The following is a 10690-nucleotide window of genomic DNA, read 5'->3' as shown; positions in this document are numbered from 1 at the left end:
ATATATATATATATATATATATATATATACATGCATATTCATTCAAAGCGGTGATTTATATCTGAAATGATTCTATTTCGAAATTCAGTCATTTCACTTGATTGTCAGGAAATTAAGCGTGGAAAAGAGAGGGCGGATATGAAGTGAACAAGCAACTTAATTATAGTACAATATAAGCTCCTACTCATCCAGATGGTTCTAGAGTATTCCATACCTCAGTATGTCGATATAGCCGTTTAGATTGGTTAAAGAGGTGATGGTTTATTCGATCCATCATGATGTGATAGATCGATTGAAGTGATGTTTGTTGGCTTTCCAATGGATAAATCCATTGATGTATAAATGAAGCATTTAACTTTTTACCTGTAACTATTGGTCATTAGCGCGAAATGATACCTTACTGGATAATATTTTGGGCAACAAAGTTTTTTTCTCCTTCCTCCTCCTTTTTCCTCCAACTTCTTCCACCCACCAAAGTGCTTGTAACGCTTTATTTATAAACCACAGGTTGTTCGTGGCAAAACTCTTTTATCGATATTTAGGCGGTTAGTTTAATGGATTTTTACACTACTAAGTGAATTTTCCCGTTTCCCTTCCCCCTCCCTCTCCCCTCATCCCACACCTTTCTTTCCTACCCGAAGCTGTTGTGGAATTACTTCGAGAATTACTACGGTCATTTCTGGGAGATGATTCGGTGATTAATGTTACTGTTTAGCCGAGTAGTTCTTTAGCGGTAGTCCATGAGAGCAGTAACATGATATGTACATAACAGGTGGGGCTGTTCTTATCAGTGTTTGGTGAACTAAAACTTTAATCAAAACTTTTGGCATATATTTTCAAATTAACAGAATTGGTTGTTTTTGAACCTTGTTCTTGCTGCTACAAATGGAACAGCCAAAGTAGTCCCTGGTCAAGTAGTTCCCAACTACTAAGTCTAACCGAACATTTAAAATACGGCAAGATTACTGAGTGGTCAGGCATAACAGAAATTAGAAACAAAGGGAGAGATAGATGAGCATTTGTAACGGTAAGATGAGGGAGGAGGAATGGATGATAGGAATGGTAGAAAAATCATAGAATAATTTGCATGCATAGTCGAGTTTTCTGTTTCGGATGTAATAAAGTTTGCGTGGATATTAGTTTCCTTTCTGGATGTAGTAGGATTTTTGTTGATATTTATAGGGTGATAGTATTTGTACGCCAGCTAAACTCGAAAGAAGGGAAAAAGCAGTAAGGTGCACTGGTTCAACGAACCTTGAACAACTCCGTACTACTGGGTATGGGTGTAATACGCTCTTCACCAATTCCGGAAATTATACATCAGAAGGTCAGTTCAACTTCAGTTTCCCATGTATGTGTGTGTATGTGTGTGTTTTTTCACATTAATATTTGTTTTAGCTAGATTTTTTAAAAATCCCTCATATTATTGTTAAATTTCTTTAAAGGGTTTGGTAGTGAAGCGGGTGGTACCGTCTTCAGTGGTTTGCTGAAGGACGAATGCCGTAATGGATCACTCGAGTAAGATTTCCTCTCTTTTACATCATGCATTTCGAATTATAATAATGGTAGATACAGTACAATATATCTCCGAATAATTATCGAATTAATGATTAGTCTTCCGGAACAACCTTATTATGTCAATAACTAAGCTGTTCCATCACAATATATCAACTGGTCAGATATCACATTGTTTTTGCTGAACATACTGTACTGCTCTCTGATCAAATGATCGACTTATCTGCACTCATTATAAGAGAAAAGGGAAAAGTTGCAAATAGGAATATTTCAGGAATGTTTTCCGTTCATCAGATACAAATTGCTCTCCTTGCTCTGAATGTTGTGAAATAATTCAATCGTTTCCATCAAAAAGAGAACAGCACGCAGTTATTCCCGGTACTGCTAGAATTTTTCTTTTTTAATTTCAAAAGAAAATATGTCGGTTGATAAGTTTTTACTTGGTATCCAACAGCTTTCGAAATATTCTACTTCCCATCATAATTATACTTATCAATTACTATCCAAGAAAAGATAAATTGATGAGAAATATCATCTGATGGATGTATAATTGATGTCGCAAAGAACGAATGAAATCTTTGACATGGAGAAAGAGACATAGGATGGAATAAAACTATAGAAATGGTCTTACGGAGTCTATTTTTATTTTATTTTTTAATCAAGACAAAATTTAAAGCGATAAGGGCGGAAGGACAAGTGAACGAGCTACTGGAATCCATGGTAATGGCGAATGGTAGTAGTAGCAATCAAACAACTGACAGAACCTGCACTGATGTCGAAAAAATACTCCACAATGAATTGTACAGGAAACCATTTCAGGTTAAATATCATAAATTTCAGAATTTTCTGACAAAACAGCTGTATTTTAACTATTATTTCCAAATTAATTTAACTGGAAAAAAATTCCTAACTTACTTTTTTTACTCCATTATTTTTTTTTATAGCAATTTCTTGAGCAACAGTTTTGTGCCGAAAATATTAATTTTTATATGGCCGTGGAAGATTATCGTTCGATCCCCGATTCAGATGTATGTATGCATCATTTCTTTTTAAGTCATTTAAATTCAATTTCCTCTGAAAGTAAACCTTTTTCATTTGTAAATTTTAACTTCTCTATTCTACTCATTGATAGTTTAATTATCTAATATTTCATTTTTTCGCAAACTTTCAATAATAAATTTATTGCATCGCAAATGAAAAAGGTTTTCTTTTTTGGTGACCCAATCTTTAAGAGCCTTTTCTTTCTAGGTACTGAAAATGATAGAATTATCAATATATTTTGAAAACATTTCGCATAAATTTTACATTCATGTATTGTTTCCATTTCTTTCGATTTTTTTTTTTCCTTTTTAGTTAGAGAAAAGAGCAGAAGTCGGCCGTCAGATTTTTGAGCGATATTTCGCGCCAAATGGTATAGAACCGGTAAATATTGATAACAGTACAAGCAAAAGCATTAGAGATGCAGTAATGTCGGAAGATTTCACACCTCAACTGTATGATGTGGCACAATATCAGGTTTATTTATAAGACGTTCATTCGTTGACAATGTGAAACTTATTATTTCTGATCTCTTAAGACGAAATTTCGAAGGATTTGTCACTGTTGAATCTATTTTTATCCTTGTTATTGGGAGATTATGGATTGTTTTAAATTATCACACATTTCACAAAAAAAAAAGGAAAAAAACCTACTGAAAATGTACATTTTAAATAGGTAAAAATGATGAAATTAAAAAACAGTTTAAATCGCAGTGTTTTCATACCGTTCGAATTTAATCAGGCATAATCAAATATTTCAGATATTTCATTTATTGAAATATGATTGTTGGCCACGTTATCTACGTGCTGGTGGCGTAGCACCAACATTTGATGATGATCCTGATGAAACATCTGGGACTTCAACGACAGGTGGATCAACTTTTCGAGTAAGTTTTTATTTCTGTTCAGGTTAATCTCAAGTAGAAAAACTAGAATCAATTGCACATATCTTCTGTCTCGCCGCTCTCTCCAAATTTCACTGTTCTTGTTCACTCAAATCGAGAGTGTGGAAAAAGCTTTGGAGAAATGCATCCAAAATTTCAAAGTGAAATAACAAATGTTCGACGAAAGAAACAATAAACTTGCTTTTTAATAGTCTTATAACCGTTTGAACGCACGAATTAACTTTTCCTACTCTCCTTCCCTCTGTCTTTCTCCCTCACTTTCACTCCCTTTCTCTTTGTCTGTATTTCATTTTTTTAAAAAAATTTAACAAGTTTTGGCATGTTTTGAATGGAAGAGATATGGTATGCTTTTAAAACTACATTCTAATTCTTCCTGCATGTCGTGAAGGTATCTGTTTCATCCGTTTTAAATAGATTTTGAAAATAAAATTCAAAAACCAAAAAAAAACGGGATACTGTGACAGTTATATTTAATAAGAAATACAGACGTTGGATTCCCCTTCAGTTTTATAAAATAACTTCCTCTCACAAAAATCGGCCAAGACACTTCATCTCATTGCGGAAAATGGGGCAAGATTTGGCTATACCGGGACATGATCTTAAATAACACACTGTCAAATGTTTGGTACTGAAAGCCAAATAATCCATCACTGATCAGCCAGCGGAGAAAATAAAATGGGACAGTTTGGTGATTAGTATCATGAACGCTTCCCGAAGCTAATACACAGCCATGTCCGACGTGCAATCACGTCAGTATTCGGAGACGTATTGCATTGATTTTCTGAATAGTCGTGATGAAAAATAAATGAAAAATTTTGTTTCCATATCTGAAATCAAATTTGTCGAGTAAGTAACAGCTTGGAGTAACATTTAGCTTGTTCTGTTTGTACAGTTTGTTTGTTTTTGGTTTCTAGAAGCGTCGCGGAGATAAGAAGCGTAGGTCGCTAATCTGGCACGGTCTGAAGCCCAGATTTTCACGGTGGAAAAAAGCCTGGTCAGATGGCGGTGATTCACTGGAACAAAATTGCGATTATGATAGTTCACTGGTGCACGAGACGACTGAGCAATGTACGTCACCTCGGTTTTCCAGATCTCATCCCAGTTCAGGGCGGTCTTTAACACAGGAGCAACTAGCAACATCAGGTTACACAGGAAATATGCGGGATCCATTGTTTGTTAGGTCTGATAGCGAACTGAGAATTGGAACATTAAGTAAACACGGTTCCCTGCGACGTCGCGGCTTCACAGTTACCGGAAAGCAACGTTTATTGCTCACAGAGGTCTCTTTTTCCATTTCTTTTCAACATTTTTCGAAAATTTTGCAAACGCTTTTGGTGGCCATAGAAATGTTCTATATTTTGAATAGTGTTTAATCCAACTATTCGTTTTTTATTCTTCCGAACTAACGATTAAAAAAACTCGTAGAATATCTCGATTATTTTTGCGAATCTTTGGTTTGTCACCGCGGTTGTTTGTGAAGTGTAGTATTGTGGATTTCTTTCCTTAATTTATGTTGTGAGTGGACTATCTGTTTACATGTTTGTCATGTTTGATAGTTAAATTGAATTGTAGCTGTACCTTTTACTTTTAAAGAGCCTGGTTTCTATCTTTTATATTTCCTTTGATCCACATAATTTTTTTACGTTCAGTAACAGTATCAGCTGATTCATTCCATTTCTTCATTAATGACCGACTGTTAATGTCCCAATATCCCAATTACCTTCATTCTTTATTTGCATTAAAAAACGGATATTCATATATGAATTTACCTTATCATTCAGTAGCAAAATGATGGAAATCAATCAGATATACGGTGGTACGAAATTAATCTTTTTAATGACTCTTTTTGAGCGTCATTAGCAACATTTCATGAAGCAGTTTTGACACCAATAAATTCAATTTTCAGTCAATCTCTTCTGGTGCTCCACCACCAAGTACTTCTAGCTCAAGAGTTGCCGAAGTATGTACCAAGTTTTGCACATTGATGCTTAATGATGCACCTTGTGTTGAGCAAATTGCTCTTCATGATCCGGTTAGTATTTTTTGTTCTGTGCTGTTTCTTTAAACATCAAATTATTAATGAAAATGTATCTCTTTCCAATAAAATTGATCTTAAAATGAAACAAAAATGAACGATGCTTTATTCTAAGCCGGTAAAACTATGATGTCGTTTTGTCGTTTTGTTTTATGTGGTTAATGTTAATTAATTTGTCAAATTCTTTTCTTCTATAAAATTTCAGACGGAATCGGTAGGCAAATGGACAGCAACAGTTGCAGCTCAACATGGTATGGATCCAGGTGCGACTGAAGTTGTTGATGCTCAGGTTAGTTTATGAAATTCACTTTTGAGGTAGAATTTTGACACGAAAACTTCTTTACATATTTTTAGCACTGGAGCACTAGAAATTTGACGTCAAAGCTATTCTTTTTTTATTTTTATTCCCGGAAACATTCTCAACATTAAACTATGGCATGAAGTTTCGTTTTCTTTTGCAGTATGTAAAATTATGCTATTTCATAAATTAAATGTTAATGATTTGGCGTGGAACTCCATAAGATTTTCAAATTTCACAAATGGATTTTAATTTAAGAGAAAAAAGCAATGGAATATAGTTTTTTGGAAATATTCAATCATGCGCAACGAAATTTTTTGTATTTATGCAAAGTTTTAGTCGGGTGCAACGATTGACCCAGCTCGACAAGCTGTCGATGCATTAAATAACCGGTGCGTGCGTTTGTTACCTGTGCTACTTTTTGCCGCCGAAATAATGATTCCAAATGCTCCAAATAAAACGGGTACATCCACAACAAATTCGAGGTTAATCTGATTTTTACAACTCTATCGAAATTTCCATTTTCTAAAACTTACCATCAAAATGACTCGGTTTTTATCCAACCGTAATTCAGGCCTAATTTATGCCCACAATTGTATAATAAATATTTCTTAAATCGTTTGCTGATATATACGCCATTTGTGATTACTGATTAGATAATTACTATTGCATCAGATTGCCTTGTCTTAATCGACTATTACCAGACAGTGCATTTTTTTAGTTTAGTGCTAAGCTTCTGAATCCTAATTGTATCCTGATATTAACTAACCAGAATTACAACTAGCATAGGACGGTGTTTTTTTCCTTTTAACTAGTATAAATGGTTTTTTTTTCCTCATGATAGGATAGTTTTTTTTTTTTTTCTCATAATAGGATGGTGTTTAGATTGAATTTTGTTTGAGACTTTATGAAATACCAGTAGAAATTAAAATTTCCGCCTTTTTAGGAGTTTTAAGCCACGGGTAATTTCAATATTTGCGGTTTTCACTTGACCAGCTTAATTTAGCTTAATTTCATGTTTCTGAATTTTTGATTATTAATTTCAGAATTGTACTACTGCGAGCCCGACATGGCCTTTCATTGAATGTTGTGTTAAGGCCAGTTTTGGCGAAATATTTAATTGATTACGATTCATGTGTTGTTGTTCTTCCAAGCTCCTTCGATGCTGTTAGCTGGCAGACAACTGTTGGTACGATACGACAACGATTTGTTTTGGTGATGACGCAGCAAAAATATCAAGGTTGTTTTTCTTGGGATCAGTTGTTTTAGAAGCATATTTTTCAGCGACAGAATTGAAATGGTTTTACTTGAAAATTTATATTTCCGTATAATCATTGGTCACTTTTTCTCACAGAAAGAAGACATTCACCGAAGCGTGAAATTGCTAAGGAATTTCATTCAACGCAATTTTCAACACCAGCAATGAATTTGCCATTCTATCAGCATGGTGATGTTGCATTTGTTGAACTACCAGCTGATTTCGATTTACGTACAGGCAAGATGAATGCAACACGTTCCTACTGCAATGCTAAGGTCACGCTTTTCATGAAGTAAATAGAAGATTTTAGTAGCTGTACATGATGTATTAGTGGTTTCAGTGAAGTGATTTCAATGAAACTGATAGTGGTGGCCCGAAAAGCATGTTAATATAAATGTCAGATAAATGAAAAAAGAAATACATAAAACAAAGAGAAATGTACTTCTATTTCAGACTGATCACACATCTGGCTTGTTGAAATTTGTTCGGAAAGCAAGCCAAGCAGTAACAAATCGTGAACCATCATCATCCGATACTACCGGACTCTCATCGTCGTCCCATCAGTATCATGCGGGATCACTGCAGCAACAACGAAAACAACATTCTGGTGGTCACAATAATTCTCAGTTAGCTCCTTCCAGTTATACTGATGAAATAAGGTTCGTAAAATATTGTCTGTTCTTTTCAACTCTTCAATTATTTCGTTCATATTTTAGAAACTTAACCATTACTTATTGACTTTTTTATTTTAGAAACCAACCATAACTTATTGACGTTTGGAAAGATATTACATGTTTGTCTTTTGTGTCTCCTTTTCTCTCACCCATTGGAATACCCGTTTAGGTACTGAACCTTATACAGTCGAAATGATTTTCGTTGCAGAAATGGAATGAAGGTTCTCCTGAGTTATTCAACCTCTTAGCTTGAATTAGATTATAACATGCTCAAACAAGGCAAGAAAGATGTCTTAGATCTAAAAAAACTTTCGATTTTATCCTTAATTCTTTCGATCGAACAAATATGGAAATGCTATGTTCCATCTAATATATTAAGATCATATATATCTTTTTTTTATAGGCGGAAATCGTTGGGTACATTTCAACGAATGCCGAGTGCCGCCATGGCCGATATCCCATATTGTGGTGAAGATACTGCCGTTGAAAATCTTAGGTTACCTCAAAATACAAGGAGTACTGGTTCTACAAAACAAAGTAAACGGGAACATATCGATGGTAGAGAGAAAGTGTTCGAAATTCCGGAATTTTTGAGGAAGGTCGTGTATAAGTATATTGCATATTATATATCATTGCTAATTTGAATTTTCGGATTTATCCAGTTTAAAACTTGTAATTGCAAGTGTTCTGTGGAACTCTCGAATTATTTAGTTTAGTCGTCAGTAAAGGAATATTCAGAAAAAAAAATTAGTCTGCTGATTATTATCATCAATGATTTTAGGAAATTACTCCGGAAATGCGTAATACGGAGAAGAAATTGACATTAATTGATTCTAACGCTCCCAAAATTCCTTCCTTGTATACGTCAACAGTTTCCAGTGATAAAGTACGACATTTTTTGAAATCCTTCTAATCAAGAATTCTTTTTTTTCCTTGCACAAAAGAATGCAATATTTTGACATTCAATGATGGTTTGCTTGTTTACATTTTTCAGTTCCTCAGTTGTCAAAATGAATAAATCATTCTGCCAGCTGCAAAACAAACATTCACATTGCTAAGAAAGATGAGGAACAGGCTTGCGAGAGACTTATTCATCAAATTTTAGAAAAAATGGTTTGACCGAAAATTATTTTGATCATTTTTGACTGAAAAGTACGAATCATTTAGGATTTTTCTCCTGGTGACCGCAAGGGAAGTTTGGGATGGCAGCATGCCGATTATGTATAAATAATATGTACTGTTAGGATATTCAATTCATGTAAAGGTATCTTTTTAAAACTTTATAAATTCAACTTTTAATATTAAATTATTTGTGTGTTTATTGAAATGATTTAGTGGATTACTTGCGAGTAACAGTAGATCTAACATTAGATGACAGTGAACCTGATTGAGTCATCCTTTTCAGGTTCTGGGACCCAACTTATGAAATGGCTTATAATATCCGGTGTTTTGTATAAACATTAGTGAGATTTGTCTGTTAAGATTGAAAGGGGACGAAAAGAATGACAGGTCTTGAAGTATAGGACCCCAATAATTGCGATAGAACGGAGATATCCTGGAACATTCACTGGACTGGTTCTATAATCTTTTTTTGCGGTGACTAAATTATCCGTATAGTTTTGTAATATTTTTTCATAAAGTGTAAATATATTTATTTGATGAGGAATCGGTCGTGGTAATAGTGGTATTTACAAGGCATCTAGAACTATTATTTTGCTTTTAAAGTTATACCTTTGCTCGGTAGAATCATAATTTTTCATTTTAAAATTATAGGAAAATCGCAGACATCTATGGCATATGTGATGTGTACATATTCGTTGTTTGAGTAGTACTATCCAACAAGAAAAAGATCAAACTACAAGATCGGAAAAAAAATCGAATTTGCATCCTTTCTTGTCAAAATTGTATTTGTTTACTTTCTTGCTCTTTTATTGAAATTTTATATTCATGAAATGTGCTTCTGTTTTTTCCTTTTCATTTTAAAAATACTATTAGTGGAGAATATGAAATTGTAAATTTTGTCTTGTATTTGCACTTTTTTTTTCTTGTTCCAAATTAATGTATGCGTATTAGATTACCGGTATATTTTGCCACACAAAATGGATAGAGAAGTGAAATTCTATTATTTATTGAGTTTAAAATTACTGGAATATTCCTGATAACAATTGCATTTTTAATAATAGCCCACATGCAATCTGCATTTACGGATAAAGGAACGGTTCCATACGACGATGATACATACGGATCCATATTGATATTCCTTACTGATAGATTTTATTCCTTATTTATTCGAATCCACCACATATGCATTTCGTTTATTTCGTCAGTTACATCGATTTCCACTATTAAATGTGGTTTCGGCTTATTTAGGATGTCATATTAGTAATGTAGATTCACTTGGAATATTTTTACTTTCCAAACTAATTATTAAAAGCCGATAAGGTTATATATCCTGCTTATTTGATTTAAGTATTTTGGTATGTGGTATCCGTTGTATAGCAACAAATTCTTGGGAATTTCTCATGAGAATTTTTTCACAAGTTACTTTTTTAGTTTTTTCCCAGTTTTCCCTTTTGTTGGAAATAATTTTAAGGAAGCTGTAAAATTAGCTAAGCTAACGAAGATAGGCAGCCGTATTCTTGTTTCCTTTGTTAATCTGAGTTTTGTTTGTTGGGAGGGATTTCGTTTTTCGCTCTCAATTCATTTCAATTATTTCATTTCAGTTTGGCCTTTTTTTTTCATTGAGAAAGTTTTTTTTCCCCCTACAATCATTTGAAATGTTTATTCCATCATACATGTAAGTAATATTTGCATAGAAATGAATTGCCATAGCGGGTGGATTGACCCCGGAATATTTGTGTATGACGATCTTATCATTTTGCACTATTGTTTTACCTTATGAAAGAAAAGAAAGGGTTGAATTTCTTTCTAATTTTTTAAATTTTTTTTTTTTATGCTACACTGTTTC

At 33.7% G+C, this 10690-nt stretch overlaps 1 protein-coding gene across 2 annotated transcripts; it reads left to right on the top strand.

The window, feature by feature from the left end:
- Positions 1-1032: 1032 nt before the first annotated feature.
- Positions 1033-9862, top strand: LOAG_08195 (the record flags this gene model as incomplete). 2 transcript variants are annotated; one of them, XM_020447638.1, is made up of 18 exons in its annotated part: positions 1033-1062; positions 1183-1327; positions 1446-1518; positions 1790-1893; positions 2192-2334; positions 2460-2543; positions 2869-3030; positions 3314-3439; positions 5364-5489; positions 5698-5781; positions 6130-6275; positions 6837-7030; positions 7145-7323; positions 7502-7707; positions 8126-8321; positions 8504-8608; positions 8890-8986; positions 9496-9862. In XM_020447638.1, the coding sequence occupies 17 exons, from the start codon at positions 1033-1035 to the stop codon at positions 8947-8949; spliced, it is 2163 nt and encodes a 720-aa protein (XP_020304810.1). The 2 variants fall into 2 exon arrangements, with proteins under 2 accessions (XP_020304810.1, XP_020302153.1); XM_020447637.1 differs by lacking the exon at positions 9496-9862 and adding an exon at positions 4372-4737 and having other exon boundaries at positions 8890-8949.
- Positions 9863-10690: the final 828 nt, after the last annotated feature.

The sequence above is a fragment of the Loa loa genome, assembly GCF_000183805.2.
Source record: "Loa loa unplaced genomic scaffold supercont3.488, whole genome shotgun sequence".
In the NCBI taxonomy this organism is placed as follows: Eukaryota; Metazoa; Nematoda; class Chromadorea; order Rhabditida; family Onchocercidae; genus Loa; species Loa loa.
This window is presented reverse-complemented; position numbering and strand designations above follow the sequence as displayed.